General features: G+C 34.2%; 1 protein-coding gene across 1 annotated transcript in view; it reads left to right on the plus strand.

The window, feature by feature from the left end:
• LOC122019353 (serine/threonine-protein kinase ATM-like) overlaps nucleotides 1–16945 on the plus strand; it is an 83425-nt gene that overhangs the window by 29307 nt on the left and 37173 nt on the right. Inside the window, 22 exon segments of the mRNA XM_042576827.1 lie at nucleotides 3074–3172; nucleotides 4070–4138; nucleotides 4212–4281; nucleotides 5085–5199; nucleotides 5308–5431; nucleotides 5515–5643; nucleotides 8103–8201; nucleotides 10493–10540; nucleotides 10764–10868; nucleotides 10961–11052; nucleotides 11169–11184; nucleotides 11615–11845; nucleotides 11942–11982; nucleotides 11984–12052; nucleotides 12711–12876; nucleotides 12947–13069; nucleotides 13384–13548; nucleotides 13625–13726; nucleotides 14458–14609; nucleotides 14693–14894; nucleotides 14970–15017; nucleotides 15166–15249. Coding sequence (XP_042432761.1) covers nucleotides 3074–3172; nucleotides 4070–4138; nucleotides 4212–4281; nucleotides 5085–5199; nucleotides 5308–5431; nucleotides 5515–5643; nucleotides 8103–8201; nucleotides 10493–10540; nucleotides 10764–10868; nucleotides 10961–11052; nucleotides 11169–11184; nucleotides 11615–11845; nucleotides 11942–11982; nucleotides 11984–12052; nucleotides 12711–12876; nucleotides 12947–13069; nucleotides 13384–13548; nucleotides 13625–13726; nucleotides 14458–14609; nucleotides 14693–14894; nucleotides 14970–15017; nucleotides 15166–15249 — 2349 coding nt within the window.

Here is a 16945-nt window from a genome sequence, read left to right on the forward strand (position 1 = left end):
ATAAATTAAGGATGGAAATTTTACTTTCAGATTATTTAATTAACACTTTCAAAAATATAACATTGAGGAAAGAGTTATTCATAACATGAAGGTTACAGAAGCTTTTAGGAGTGTAAGTATTGAAATTATCGCTATTACTTTTTGAACGATTCAAAACATATATGTATGATTTGGATAACTAAGGTATTCAAGAGAAGTTAACAATTTTCTTCTAACAATTGGATAAAGAGATTTTAGTATTTATTCATACTAATAAAGTTGGAATAAATATTCTTCTAATTATAAATGGATCATGTTGATGATGAAACAGAAAGTTTAGAAAGCAGTTGTTGATACTAGATGAGTGGGGAAGCTGAAATAACTGAAATCAATTTGGTTGTATTATTTTCTAACTATGTATATTAAGACTATTGATGGAGAAATATCAAGAAGAAATGATTTGCATTTGGCTTATTTTGAGTAAGACACCTATACAAGTTCCTAGATAGTGTTGAGTTCTAGAATGGCGGATATATAATAGCATAGTTACTAGTGTTAGAATTATTGCTTGTACAATGTGATTTTGTTTGACTTCAGCTTTAAACCAAAGGCTTCAAATTTGATTCTGAGCTAGCATTTTGGTTTCCAGCCTTAATGCTTTAATCAAATGAATCAACTATGCTAGTGCTTTTGTTGATAGTTGTGCCGAGATTAACCTAAACTAGAGGAGTGGTGAGAGGAAGAGATAGAGTTGTGTATCAATCAAAAGCCTCGTGGCAAGGCTATGGACAAATTTCATTCATGGAATTGGGTCTTGCGGAAATGTTAATTTTATAAGATCTTGGTTCAATTAGCCAATGTATGGTTATTTGGACAAGCAAGAATGTGCAGCATATGTGATAAATATCTTGCACAGAGAAAACTAATAAAGGGAGAAAGTTATTCAACTGAATATATAAGATAACAAGAGGGACATGGCAGTCCCTTTTAAAGGCCTCAACACTCACTTTTTATCCTAGAAACTAGTAAAAGAATAAGTAGGTTAGAGCGCAGGACTTATTAGTTTTCCCTTGTACACTTAACATTTTGGAAAGTTACAGTCGTTTTCTCCAACATGAGTTTGACTTATAACAGGACTTAATAAGGGTTGTGAGCGACACTCACACTTATCAATCTTCAATTGACTGCACTATTATTGTAAGTCAACAGTATCAAATATGAACAACAATCTCTAGTTCTACAATACAATTTCTGTGGGTTGAAGATCTCTGCCACATTAGGTTCATTATATAATCACATTGGATAGAAGCCATTGCAATGCAGCATAGTAATTTCATGTGCAATGTGTTACATGATATTTCTTTATTACATCTAATAAGTCTGTATTCAGTATGTTTATTTCATCATCATCACATGTTTCATCATCAACCTATCAGAATTGCATTTAAATATATGACCAAATTAATAATAGAGGTCAATTGAAGCTTGGGAAACACTTTTGAGGTTCTTCATCAGCTTTTGTTTTTCTCGCGGGTAATGCTCATAATGAGGCCCGAATCTAAATCATTAGCAGTTAATCGACACAGACTCAATTCTCACTCCAAGCTGTACTGGGGTTTATTGATAGCATTTCTGGTACTCTGGTAGGCACACTAATTCCATCCTGTATTTCCTCAGCTACCATGATGGCACCTCGGAATAGGATTTGGGACCTTTCTCATGGAAAATCATATGTATAATAGCACTTGATGCCCACCATTCCATTCTCTGATCCCAAAGTCCATATATTTGGTTAATAAGCTTTGATAGGAGGGAAACACACAATGAATACTATAACAATGCCTCGTATTTGCTTTTTTTTTTTTCAAATGATAAGTCCTGTTTGAACGCCATCTTAGTCGGTCACTCAACTCAATTATGCTTAAATAGTAGAAACTCAACTGTCCCACTTTCTACATATTAACTATAGAAGGAAAGGCTCTTTTGTTGCTCTCAGTTTGCACCAACCATTCAAGTAGCCCACATAGTTTAGATTTCTTGCCTTTATAGCAATGGGGAAATCTTCAAAGTTCAAACCTTACCAAATATCTACTACATTCCTAACTGATGTTACAGCCATCGGCATAAAACCAAAAAAAAATCTAACATATTAGAAACACTCAGTGATGAGGAACGCTTCTCAAATTGCATATCTATGTAAAATTCATATTGGATGAAGGATGATAGGCATCTCACCTTTCTCGTTAAGTTGGTGGGGAATCAGTTGTCATGTGTAACAAAGAGTGACTGTAGTTAAGAAATTTACCATAAAAGTCTTTGAGGAGGCACAAAAATGATCATAAAGGAAGAGGGTGTCTTGCCTCCTTCACCAGATCCTACAATCATAGAAGAAGACCCTTGATTTCCGGTGACTCTAACACCAAGGAAGTGCCACATGGGGGAGAGAGAGAGATCGACTTGGAGGATGGGGATGAAACAGCCCACTCTTGAAGAGACTCAGATATAAAGATGATTTTGAGATCCCAGATCCCTGTGACATATTGATTCACTGTTCAAGCAGTGAAGTTTTCAAATAAATTGGTCAAATATTGGGTCAGGTTTAATCAGATCTGATGTAGCCTGAATAGACACTTTTTCATATTCAAGACATGCTAACACTAATTTAATCAAATCTAAGCCTCAATAACATTTAGCGATTTAATTCACCACGTAATTGGTCAAATTAATTAAAGGATGTGCTAGTGAAGTCTTAAGATTTTTAATGTGTAGGATTATGAGGAAAGATAAGATGAAATTTTGGTGAGCATTTATTGTGCATCCGTATTAGATAGTAATTTGAGTGAAAATATTGTAAGATGGTTTGAACATGTTCAAGAAATGGCCAACATGTGTTATAATTATATAAACTGAATCAATAATTGTTGAAGGTACGATGGGTCATGGGGGAAGAAATAAAAAAAATCCAATTTGATATAACTTGAAAATATGGATATTAGTAGTGATATAGTCTTGCATAAATCTCAATGGAGGTATAGATCAGTATAGGTTTAGGGTTTAGATACTGTGTTTTTTCACCTTGTTTGTTCGTCTCAAGGAGTTGGAGCTTTTCCCGGAGGTCAAATCATTGGAGAAAATACGACTATTTCATGATGACCTCTGCCACAGTTATTCTGTGAGGGATCAACTTTTGAAGGTACATCTTCTCCTTTTCTTTTCTTGCTAACCAGTTGTTTTCTCTTATTCTAACTTGGTATTTCTTTAGTTAAAACGAGCTTATTGTCTTCCTAAAGGGTTTCTTATATGGAGGCATATAGCATCACTGACAAATTATATTTGATTTCATTTCCAATTTAATATGCTGAATGCCAATTAATTTGGATTAAATTATATGTTTTTTTTAGTCTTCGAAACCTTCACAAGAAGTTGATGTCAGGAGAGATTATTGAGAAAAAGATTAATGATATAGGACAGGTGTCTAAAAGAAGCTTCTGGGATAATGATCCAGATGTTATTAGTGCGTTTGGATGCTTGTTGACCTGTGCAGCTCCAATGAAGAAAATATTACGAGTGGAATGCTTGCAGATTTCATATCTCGGGTTAGTGGTGAACTTTTTTTTTTTTAATTTTTTACCAATGACCTTCAAGATATTTTAGATCTTCTACAATATGACATTTGACACCTGCAATTTTCTAAAAGAAAATAATTGCTGCAGACTGGAATAGGTGATCCTTGTCATGTTGTCTTTCATTTGCCAACTATGTCTACTGAAAGCCACACCATGCATTTTGTTGGTTGATGTAGTTGGACTGAAGTGCCTCTTCATATGAGGTTTGATGATCTTCTAATTTATCTTTGAGAAAAAGTTTCTAGCAGATGATTCTTGGAGATTGTGGACATCACTTCGAACATGCAAAGTAAGTCCACTTGAAGCTCATACCATGCATTTTGTTGGTTGATGTTGTTGACTGATCTCTCTCTCTCTCTTTTTGCTCTTCTGGTTGTCTATTTGCTGGTTTCCCCTGTTAGAATCATACAGTTTCATGCTATTAATTGCCCAATGACTTGATGTTGAACTTTGTGTAATGCCAGGATTCTTCAACTGAAAAGGGGTTTGCTGCTTTATCGTCTCTTGATGCATATGAGAAGTCTCTGGTTGTGGTAAATACCTAAAAATATTTGTTGCTTTATTTAATTAGATTGGGATTCCAATAATCTATTTTCCTATCTCCAGGTTCATTCAAAAGGTGTGAATATTGATGTCGTGGAAAAAATGCTTTTGGATATGAGAAAAACTTCTGATGGTGACTTTCTCGTTTTGTTTTTTGAGTTGTAAATTGTTTACTTCTTGAATGCATGGACATGGTCGCTGGTTATTCTTTTTCACTTTTACCTTGTCTAGGAACCTTATTTGATAATTGAAATTTCTTTCCATAAGATACAATGCATTTCTTCAGATATTTAGTTCCCAGTTTTGGTGAGAGACAGATACAGTTGCTGTTGTACCTGTCCTACTCCCCAAGCAAACTTAACAACTTGTTTAGACCTGTCTATATTCATGCAGATGTAATATGACTGGGATCTGTCTATCCGAAGCCTTGAGAACCCAACATCTTGGATTAAGCATATCAGATGTTGTAGGAGTATGAAAAACATTTCTATTTCAGAATAGCAATTCTAATAGTGGTTCAAAATCTTGGTTTAGTATTTATTCAATCTTTGTATGAAAGGTACAGTAGCATGATATCATTAGTGATGCCGACTACAGGTTGGTATACTACAGCATGAGTGAATCTGTGTCAGGTGTTGATTTGGTTCATTTTGCCCAAAAATGATTTTTTGACATGCAAAACTGTTGAAATAGTTAATAAATTTCTTTTTGAAGGAAAATTGAATGTAATTTAATGGGGCAATGGCCAAATTGTTTTCTCTCTCATCGCTTGTACTGAATAGTTCAATATTAAAAAATTATGAATCACTCCTACCCTTCTAATTTTAACCAAACAATCAGATCAATGTTAGCTGAGGCCTCAGTCTATCGCCTGCTGGAAGATGTGGCTAGCTAGTTGATAATCCTTTGGTCAATAACATGAAACTATTGTTACAGGAGCAGTTTCATTGGAAGATTCTTCTCTGTGGACAACACACAGTAAAACTTACAAAATGTGGGTCTGCACATTGGTGCACTCACTTATTCTTCATTGTGATGATATAATTCTTAGGTACTATTTGCTACCTAATTGTTCTCATCATTAATGTTTTATCAAAAAAATATGTCTCAATGTCATATTATTTTAAATTTTTAATATCGTCTTTTCTTGCATTTGCAGACTTTGCCAAAATATAGTGTTACGGAAAGAGGAGATAGCTGAGCTTTTATTTCCAAATGTCTTGGTGAATATAGCTAAGACAATTGGTTCAGATAATCACCTTTGTCATATTATCTCTCAAGAGGTTTGAGCTTTACTTGGAAAGTGTATTTTAGTATTTGTGGTAATTTTAAATGTGGCGACTTATTCCATGTTTATCATTTCTAGGTTGAGAAGAACATCTTTTGTGATTCTAATGACTTGGTTAAGTCAATTCAAACTATGCTGAGTGCATTGAACAAACTTCGATCTATCTATGTTGCAGAAATAGCTGGTTCTTTCTCAACATCTATGAAGGTATGAAACTGATGATATATAGTAAATTTCCTTAAACAAGGAATTTTTGCTATACTTCTAGTGAGTTGGCTAAACTTTGGTTAAATGAATCAACAATCTCTAGTGTCATGACTCCAGAGAGTGATTTCACATATCAAAAGCTACCTCAGTTAGTGACAATATGTAGCTGGAAGTATCCATGAGAATATACATTAACAAAATATCAGAATGGTTTGAACAAATAATAATGTTGGTAATCAAATATGGCTCTACATGTTGAAGAACTATGAGTAACTCTATACACCATCTGAAACAACCAAGATTTCAAAATCATTCATTGCACGCAAAACGAGAGGCCAATGAGAACCACAAATTTGTAAGTGAATAAACAGAAGAGAAAAGACGTGCATCAATTGTAGTCTTAATCTTTAGAGGTCAAGAAGAATTTAGATAAGCTATAATTCTCGTTAGTTTTAAGTTGGACATTTTATTTCAATGTAAAGTCAATTCTCATCTTTATACTTCTATCATCGTTTACTATCCCAAGTTATTTCACTTAATTACCACTATTCATTATTACAAGTTGTTCCACTTATTTATCACCATTTATGATCACAATGCTGGGGACTGAATGTGAGGATGATCATAGAAGCTAGTGTGTTGAATAGCAATTGTATTTGCAATTATAAGCATTTCTACTCTTGCTACAAGCTTAACAAGGTCCTATTAAGATTATTTGCAATGGAATGAAGCATAAAGGAATTACACATAACACAATCGCTAACAAGGCATGTAACGTGGTCTAGAACCCTCCTTACTAATTTACTAGCTATGACTTGTCAGTGAGTCACTCCTGGAAAACTCACTATCTTGCTCCTTGATAGATAAGAAGTGGAGAAACCTCTTACAACATGTACAATAAAGATTAGAGGAAAGCTTAAGAGTATGAGGGCTCAATATGATTAGCCAATCATTATTCTGCCTACCTTCAAACATCCACCTAGCTTTCATCTTTCTTTGATCTTCACTTGCTGTGCACCTTATCTGTCATCGATTCACCATCTTTTATCGCAAATAATTTTCTATTAGTTATTATCTTTTAATTATCACCAATAAATCTCATTAGAGAATTACAAGAGGAGAGGAATGGAGGAAACTGACAACGATGACTTGTTGGTGATTGTTGTTGAGGTTGAGCGGAGTATGGATGAGAGCGAGAGGGATTGGAGGAGAAGGCATGGGAGAGGGAAGAAGAAATATATGGAGAGAGAGAGAGAGGGAGCAAATATAAATAAATTCCAACCTTCCAAAATTCCACTAACCCAATCAATCATAACTTAATTCAATTAGACTATCTCAAATATAAATTCAATTACACTATCTCTAAATTGGTCAAAACGACTCTAAAGTTTTAAACCCACCTTATCCTAATCACGATGTCTATCTGTTGGGATCAACTTAAACCTAGACCGACTTTAGCTCAACCCAAAAAATAATATATTAGTTTGTTTCAGCTTAGTATTTAAAATTTGAAAAAAAAATTGACATGAAATTTAAGTAGTATAAAATTTGGTATGTAATGCTTATAGCACAAAGCTATACTCATAGAGATGTCTGAATTTGTTAACAATTACCTAGTTTTGTCTTTTTTGTTAATTTAGGTGTGATAAAAAGATCCAATAATTGAATGGCTGCTCTCATCCTGATCTAACCATGTCCCGTGTTTGCTTCATGTACTTTATTGTCCATCTAACATAATGAACTCGTGTATTTTATTCTTGAGTAGGTCATCTTTCTCTATTTATATTATCTACACATTGATTCTTTTTTCTGCTATACCCATGAAGATCTAGCTGGTCGTTTATATTCTTGCAATCTCATTTATATGTTTTCATTTGTTAAAGTCATTTTTTTGTCTTTTTGCACAAGGAATAATTCAGCATTTTCATATTTTTGCTTCCTGAAATTCTCTTGCATTTGTTACATGCTGTTTTACTATCTGAACCAGTTCAGAGAGATATATCGCATCTATATATCATTATACTTTTATTTATTTAGGAAAATTTGAAATTTGGTATCATAAATTTATTATCTGAGCAGAAATAAAATGTTATAAGAATTATGCGTCTAGATTATACAACATGTGAATGCAAAGAAGATAAACGGACTATAGATTTTGTAGGATTCTTGATCATTTAATATGTTTCCGCGTTACTTTTGTACTTATAGTATCAAGGATATCTTAATATCTTGGTTTATTGCTTTCCAAATATAACTAGTAGTTTTTGTAGTTAGAAGAGTTGAATTTATTCAAGGAGAAAGTGCCAGAAGTAGAGACTATGTCAATTTGTGAAAATATGTAGTTAATATTCTAGTAATATAGTTTCTCATGAGGGATAAGATTTGTGTAGATACTCTCGTGTAGTCAAAACAAACCTGACTTGATGATGGTGGTTGAAATAATTTATATTTTGTTACAGCATAGCAGAACCCCAACTGGAACAAAAACTCGTGGTGCATCAGCAACTTCAAAAGACCGTTCACTTAATGTTTCTATGTCAAAGTCTTCATGGAAAAAGGTAAAGTCCTATGTGTTTTGTTTTTCTTGATGTCAAAGACCGTTCCCTTTCCATTTGATCAACAAAGATGGTCACTTTTATTGAATACAAAAGTTGCATATTAGGAAAAGTAGATAAGATGCAGTTTGCACCTCGTGTTTTTTGTTATTTCCTACTTAATGGGCTTGTGTTTTTTATAGCTTATAAATCTATGTTGCATTTTCTCCTGTTAAAATATTCAGCATGCATTAAAGAGTAATTTAGTAGATTACTCTATTTTTTTTTGTTCTTTTTGGTAATTGAAAGATTGTGGCCTACGTGCCTAATTTCTAGGATCAATTATTTTCTTTTTTTCTTTTTCCTTTACAAGGAAAACTGTACATATATGTGCTGTATTATTCTAATAAAACTACAAAATTTCTTTGAATTAGTTGTATGGTATTAGAGCCATTTGCTCAAAAAATGTTCTTCATCGTCTTTCTTTTATGTTCCTAGAAAAATGAGTTCTGAGGTCAGTTTGGATAAGGACATTCATCTAGTACATCTAATCTAGACACTTTCATTGTGGTTTCATAGCCCATTGGAGGAGAATCGTCGCTCCGAATCACAAGGTGGATCACAATAACTTCCTTCAATTGTCCTATCTTGGATGAGGACGTGTTTGCATCTAATAAATTCAATCCAGTCTCTTCATTTGTGATTGTGCAACATGTTGAAGAAGGATTGTCGCTATAAATCACAAGTCATGACAAGATTTTCTTTTAATTTTCCCAATGTACCCTCTTGGTTATTAGAGGAAGGAAAAAGTTGACTACATCACCTGTGAGGCATATCATCCAAGCATAAAGAAATTTATTGGGAACTTAATGACTCAATCGAGCCACATAATCAGTCGTACCAATTTGTTCCTCTGAACTATTAGAACAATCTGGGATGTTGTCATTCACTCTTAAAATGTATATCGTAAAATGAATCGTAGTGGCCTATCATTAGCTGGCTTTGTCCTTGATTTAATATAGGGTTGTAAGCGTACCAGGCATTCCTCATACTCAATAAGGGAGGTTGCGACCACCAACGGACTCTACCGGTAAGAGAGTACCTGAAGGATGGGACAGGCAAGGTCGGCGGGACGGTCACACTCTTTCTCCGGAGCAATGGTAGTTAGATGCACTTTGAGGCAGATCAGGGTGATTTAGAGGATAACATGAAATTTAAGAGAAACCTAGAAAAGGAACATTTATATGAGTTTCTAGCCTGTCTCAATAAGGAACTTGACAAGTTCGTGGACAGACTCTAGGTTGAAGACCTACTCCCCTGATTGGTGAAACCTTTGCAAATGTGCCACATGAAGCAAGCAAGCGCCTAGTCATGCTTCGAAATAAAAAGGACACACAAAATGTGTAGGAACAAGAGAACTACCAGTATCCACGGTGCTCTCACTGAAATTAGAGTGATTACTAGAAGAATTGAATATCACAAGGCGGCTGTTAGCATGACACACAATCAGTTCACTTTGATCAAACAAAGGATGTAGAATTGGATAGTCATTTCATTGCTAAAGAGCATTTGTGCATGATATATGTTCCAACCAAGGGATGGATTGTCGACGTCTTAATAAAGAATCAAGGTGAGCAAGCTTTATTTTCCTTTTTAGCAAACTAGAATCAAGGTGATTCATTTCTTTTTTTTTTTTTTTTTTTTGTTCTTTTTGGCAATGACAGATTGTGGTCCTAATTTCTAGGATCAATTATTTCCTTTTTTCTTTGTAGGGAAAGCTTTATATATGTGATATATGTTCTGTAGTATCCTAATAAAAGTGTGTATGCAGATTTCTCTTACTCATTTTTACCTTCATTCCAACATTTCTACTGTTCTTGTATATACCTTCAATATATGTTGATTGGGCGTCCAGTTCTGAAGGAAAATGATGGGATCTCGACATTCTTCAACAGAGCAGCTAATTTTGCTGCAAATAAAAGTGGACTCACCAAAGAAAATTGCTTTGCAGTTAGAGTGTTGGTCATAAGCTTAAGCATGTATTTTGAGCACAGATCTTCTTTGTTTATGTAATAATTGGATTGTTTGAGTAGTATAATTAGTTACTTCTTCCATTGTCAAAATAAAACATATCACCAAACTATTCAATGACTTGATAACATGTTTGTTCAGAAGTGGTTCCCATTTTGGATGTGTTCAAATTTACAAGTAGCAGCATATTTTACCATTGTGTCAGCCTGGTTTTATTGTCCAAATTTTCAGCTTTTTTTTTTCTCATGTAGATGTTTTCTGGTCTAACAAAGTATCTTTTGTAGGTGTACTGGCTTTCAATTGACTATCTTGTGGTAGCTAAAGCAGCTGTTGTAAGTAATCTTTGTTTGTTTGTTTCTCGTGTATATGGGAGGATAAGTTACCTTTCTCCATTTGTTGTTTGTCTAGAGGAAAACCAATAGGGTAACCTAACTCTGGATGTACCTATACTTTTCTGTATGAACAATTGTTAGAAGTTGGATTTATGTAGAACCATTTATGACTAGTTAATGTCTTCTGTCTCTGTTCAATATAATTTCTGTCTCCACATTACAGCATTGTGGATCATACTTCACAGCAGTTTTGTACATTGAACATTGGTGTGAAGAACGTTTTAATGGTCTTCAGTTAGGATACCCTGATTTCTCACATCTGGAATCGGTTGGTCATCATTAATTCTCTATATATGTTAGTTTGTTATTGTTAAACCTATTATCACTTGTATCAGACTGATTTTGTCATTATGTGTTCAGTCGCCTCCACATGTGGATCTGCTTATGACTGCATTTGAACATATTAACGAGCCAGACAGTATATATGGCATTGTCCAAACAAACCAGGTAAAGTCATGCTAATCAAATTATCCCCTTTCAAATTTCTGAATACTTGTAGACAATAGATATAAACTAATTCCCTCCTTATTGATTTAGATATAAACTAATTTCCCCCTTGTTGATTTAGATTGCTGAATTATTTAGTTAGCGAAACATGAGAGTAAATGTTAGAAAACTTTTACTCAACTCTATTAATATTTTTCTCTCTCTTCTTTTTTGTATAAAAGGTGTTTGTTGGTTTGATGAAATTCACACATCCAATCCTAAATACTAATAGCTGGGCTGACAAAGTGTGATTATGATGATATTTAGATGTTTGTGACATCCTCTATAATTACTTGGGAAAAACATAGTTGTTTGCTATTTACATGGATTATTTATATTTAGTTATGCTTTTTTTTTTTCTGCTAAGAACAAAATGTTGCTATCTTTTCATGTGTGAAAAGAATTGTTGATAAATGAACTGTAATAACAATGTTTGGGCTTTGGACTAAGCTAACATCTCTGTCTTCACATGTTTGAGAGGCTGCCCTTTGTCCGTTAACATCACAGATAGTGACAATAAAGCTTTAGTATTATGATTTACTTGTGAGATCTGCTTCCGTTGGCTATGGAAAACATTCTTTTGCTGATTCACTCACTTCTTCTCAAGCCAATGCAGAGAAAAGTAGTTGGAAGTTTTACAAAGGTTTAATGAGATCATTGCAGAAAACAGGTTGCACTCATATATTGGATGTCTACTGCCACGGATTGACTAATTATAGTGCCTATCTGCAACATGATTCTGAATTTGCTGATTTGCAGGTTGGCCTTTCGTTAGAAACTATGCTATATCCATCGTTTTGTTGTTGTTGTGCATGCAGATGTTTGTGATGATATATGTATATTTGTACTCTGCAGTATGAAGCTGCTTGGAGGTCTGGAAATTGGGACTTCTCATTAGTTTCTGGAGAGCACTCCTTATTCAAGACAATCTTCTAGTAGTTGTCAATTCAACGAGAACTTGCATAGGTTTACATAAACTGTATCTTTTTCCTTTATTGGATTGCATCTGGATTGTGGTTTATTTTATTCCTAATCCTAGACAATTGATACTAGATGATAAATGAATGATTTATATTTCTGCGATGAAAAAACTAAGTTCCAAGAAGCACAGAGGAGTGCTGGTAAATCAGAGTAGTGCAAGAGTAGTGCTGGAAGAAATCAAGTTTCAAGAAGCTAAGTAGTGCTAGAAGAACTTATTGAGAAAGTCAAAAGTCAGGTCTTGGTCGATATGGGGGTTTGTAAACCATTAGTGAAAGAGTTCATAAAAGTGTTGCACCTCTCTACAGCTGAATTTTGATTTATACCACTTTGCTCATAAAAGGGAGATCTCATGTAGAAGAGTAGCATATGCCTAGTGCACAGTATTTTAAAATTTTATCCACATAGTGTTGGAGGGCTTGATGGAAGTGCTTAACCTATCACCTAAATTAGCGAACCAAATCCTCTTTCTCAATCTTGACCATGATGATAAAAGTTCATTTTTATCGTCTTAGTGGTGTGCACGATAACTAACATACTGCTTTGACTTGTATTTGAGTTACAAATTCATTAATATTTTAAGAGTTTTACCAATTTAGTTCTTCTCTTTAGTACTTAATATTAGTTCCTATTATTTGTTTGAAAGTTGCCTGAGGTCCTTGTATGAGGGAAATGCCAGTAATGCTTTTCTTTTGATCAAACTTGAATGCTGCCCAGGTGGAAATCAAACCATCAAATTATGTATATATATAGGATTTGCTTCTATCCATTGCAAGTGTGAATATATTCATTCAGCCATTGTGAAACTTCAGGTCATGGGTTTGTACATTTCCTCCTGCATTGGAATAAGCATCAAATTTTCACAGTAGCCTTCATTGGCAGATATTAGACCATCTCGGTGTCTCCTGGGACATCCGCTGGAAGCCACACAATCATCAGAAAACTACAACATACTCAAAGATAACTAAAATTTCACATGATCCTGTTATCCCAACAGAAGACCAGGTATCTTATTTTTTCAGCAAATTTTGAGTAGCTTTATTTTCAAACATTCTTAATTAGAAAGTTCAGGTCGATCACAATAATTTGGCTAAAGTTAAATGCTTATGAAGGTTTTGGTTCTTTATAATGGTATTTTCTACTATAAACATACCACAAATTTGAAACCAAAAATTCTATGTACAATAACTAGATATATAGTTATGTAACCCGTGTTTTCTTAAAGTGGTCCTTAATTTCAGATTAAATCATATTGCATTTTTACTATTCTGGTCTTTTCTTTCTGTCCTGCAAACTGATGGTTGTATTTTCTAATGTAGTTGGGATGGTTTAAAACTGAATGGCGTACTGTCTTAAGGCATGCACAGCTACATTTAAATTTGTTTGAACCTTTGATTGCTTTTAGGCGTGTTCTATTTCAAATTTTAGATTGCAAAGAGTTCACAACCGAACATCTGCTGGAATCTGCTTCAACTTTCCGTAAGGTTATAATCATATTTTTATACTTAAATCCATTTAAGTCTCAGTCTTGCATCTGTTTATATCCATTTTTTTTTTCAGGGTTCCAGGTTCTCCCTTGCTGCTTCTGCTTTAAATGAGCTGAAGCAACTCTGCTGTCAGATGGAACAGAAACCTACATCGCAAATGTATTTCCTTGGAAGGGTACAATTTAGAATGCATATACTGCTTGCTCCCTGCCTAAGGTCACTCTACACGGCAGTAAATATCATAGAGTCATGTGTAACCCTAATGACAACAATAAACCTATATCAGTGTCAAAATAAAAATAATAAAATAATGCATGCTTCTATTGAGTACCTCATTTGAGTAATTACAACAATCCTCATAAATCTAGCAAAGCATGACCAAACATGAATATGCAAAAGAAGGGAATAAACAAGGAAAAGATGTGTAAAATACACCAAATGGATGCATTCTAATCAATTACATGAACAATATGCAATCTCATTCAAAAACAAAATTCCATCATGACAAACAATACATTCTATTCAGCTTCACTATGTTCCCATAAGACTCATACAATGCATCTCAAGATTGTTTCACTAAATACTATTTAGCTTCATAGTTCAGTTGCTTACAAGGGAATGAATGTTATTCACTTCTTCATGTAAGTCTACTCATACAATTAACAAATCCAAGCAAGTCAAAGACCTGACTTATCTAACATCAGAGAAAGAATAGAAGATCATAATGGTCTATTTTCTGAGCATAAGATCAAATTAATTTCAATTTGTTTTATTTCACTTTCTATTATCATCTCAATTGTCTTCTCGAAAAGTTTTATAATGTGACACAATTAACTTTATCCCTGAATTCTATGTTGTGGTTTGCTTAATGCATACTAAATCTTAGTTATTACTAATTGTTAATAGCTTGAAGAAGCAAAACTATTAAGAGCTCAAGGTCAGCATGATATGGCTATCAATCTTGCAAGATACATTGTAGAGAACAACTCCACAGGAGAAAAGATGGCTAACATTTATCGATTGGTTGGGAAGTGGTTGGCTGAAACTAGATCTAGCAAGTAATATTCAGATTTTCTACTTTAGCAATATACTTAATTTTCTCTGTGTAGGAAGAGTTATTTTGTACCTCACTATTATGCAGCTCAAGGATTATCTTAGAACAGTACTTGAAACATTCAGTGGAAGTCACAGAGTTGAGCAAAAGTACAAGTAAGAAATACTTGTCTAGACAATGCCAAAGCTATTACCAGTTAGCACACTATGCAGATGGTCTATTCCAAAGCTATGAAGCAAGACTAGCTTCTAGTGAGTGGCAAGCAGCTCTGCGGTTGAGAAAGCACAAAGTACTTGCTAAAGAATATATTTTCTCTTCTTATTTTCTGCCCTCCTTTCTTTTGCTAAATAATCAATTTGTGCAGACGAGGGAGTTGGATGCACTCATCAAGAGGCTAAAAGGTTCTTCGAAGGTAAGCATACTAGTACCTAGTCTCTCATTCAGCATTCATTTATATAACTTAAATAACTATCCACAATGTTTTGGGAAACATCTAATGTCTGATGAGAAGCATGAAAGAGTTATCAACAAATCCTAAGTCTGTTTAATTCTTTTTTCAGGGTGAGAAAATAGATTACTCAATCAAGATACAAGAGTTGCAAAAACAACTTACAATGGACAGGGAAGAGGCTGAAAAATTGCATGTATTGTATTTCTCCAATAGTTTTGTAATTACCTTTTATTTCTGTTCTCTTGATCCTCTAGTTGTTAGTCTCCTCACCTGAGTGATTAAGTATATTTTCTCTACATTAAGGTTACTCCATATTAATCTGTCAGCATTAGGATTAATGTACCTTTTTCTTGCATCTGAAAATTATTCCAAGTTAGATTACTTCCAGTTAGATTCCTTTTTGATCAACTTTCATAATTTTTCTTAGATCTAGCTAATAAGTTCCAAAATTGGAGTGCACATTATGTACAAAATAGCATGGCATTGTAGAAAAAGGAATGGTTCGTTTGATGGAGGACATTTAGTAGGGATTCAGCATTGCTTATTTATACCTTGTTTTTTATGGAATTCAAATTCGATTTTTTTTTAATTCAGAAAAGTTTTCATTATTTTGGATAAAAATATTATATAACATAGTAGAAGAGTCTAATGCCTATGGTTTAGATCTGATGAGTTATGTCTAAGGGCTATAAATAAAGTTGTCAATACTACTTTGTTCATCGCTCTTAACTTGGTATTAAAGCAAGCATATTCTCATAGGGCAGGGGTTCCTTTCTCAATTTCATTAGAGGAAGTTATGTGTTTCATATGATGGCGCACCCTATCCTATACCTATCAGTGACAAATAGTAATTTTTCATTTGTTCTTCCACCTTACATTCTACCCACCCACCCATCCCCTCAAGAAAAGAAAAAACCCTCTATGTGTTCCTCTGAAGAACCCTCATCCTTCTTTCAGTTTAAGCATCAATCGATTTAGGTTTTTTTTTTCTCTTAAACCCACTAGTGTTATCTCATCATCCTTTTCAAATTTTCTCAAGTGGATGATTAGAACCCTAATCTTATTGTTATTAGCAATTCATTTCTTTGTTGATTGCAACTTCAAAAGACAGATTAGTGATCTTTGTCTCATCTTTGATTGCCTATTTCTCTCGAGTGGATGATGGAACTTAGAACCTTAATCTCTCTCACACATTGCCATCTCTCAGGGCAATATCAGACTAAGTTTCATCTTGATATTAACTCTTTTTTAGATGCTAGAGTTGCTATTCTATCTACTTTACTTCGTAACCTCACATAAGTAATCTCATTGTCTGGTACTTTAGAATCTTGTTGTATCTTCTGTTTGCAGGACATTCAAGGAAGGAAATAAAGTCCTTAGCATCTTTGCCAACTTCACCAATATAAGATCTCATATATTCCTTCTAGAAATAAAGTCCTTTTAGCCTCATATATCCTTGTAATTCCATTAGTACTTCGTTTGTCGGTTTTGTCATTGCTAAAATCTTAGTCTATTTTGTTTTTTTTTTTCTTTTTGTGAGGCCTTTTCTGCTTTATGTAACAAGTTTAACATGAATTGTTAGAATAAGTAAAAGGGTATTTGAGTCTTTTGGTCCTATTTCGTTTCCTATATAAAGGCCTAACTCATGGGGGTTTAACGAATATGAGATTCTAGGTTTTACTTTGAACATGGTATCAGAGCAAAGTTAAAACCCTAATTTCTTTTCTCTATCCGCGCCGTCTCTTTCTGCCGAGCCTTCCTCTCCAGCGACGCGCGCGTGTGTTCTTCTCCAGCGACGCGCGAGTTCTTCTCCAGCATCGAGCTTCTCCAATCGGTGGACGCCCGACGCCTGCTGGTTCGTGGACGCTGAGCTCCGCCTCGTGGACGCC

This window comes from Zingiber officinale, chromosome 9A (assembly GCF_018446385.1).
Source record: "Zingiber officinale cultivar Zhangliang chromosome 9A, Zo_v1.1, whole genome shotgun sequence".
In the NCBI taxonomy this organism is placed as follows: domain Eukaryota; kingdom Viridiplantae; phylum Streptophyta; class Magnoliopsida; order Zingiberales; family Zingiberaceae; genus Zingiber; species Zingiber officinale.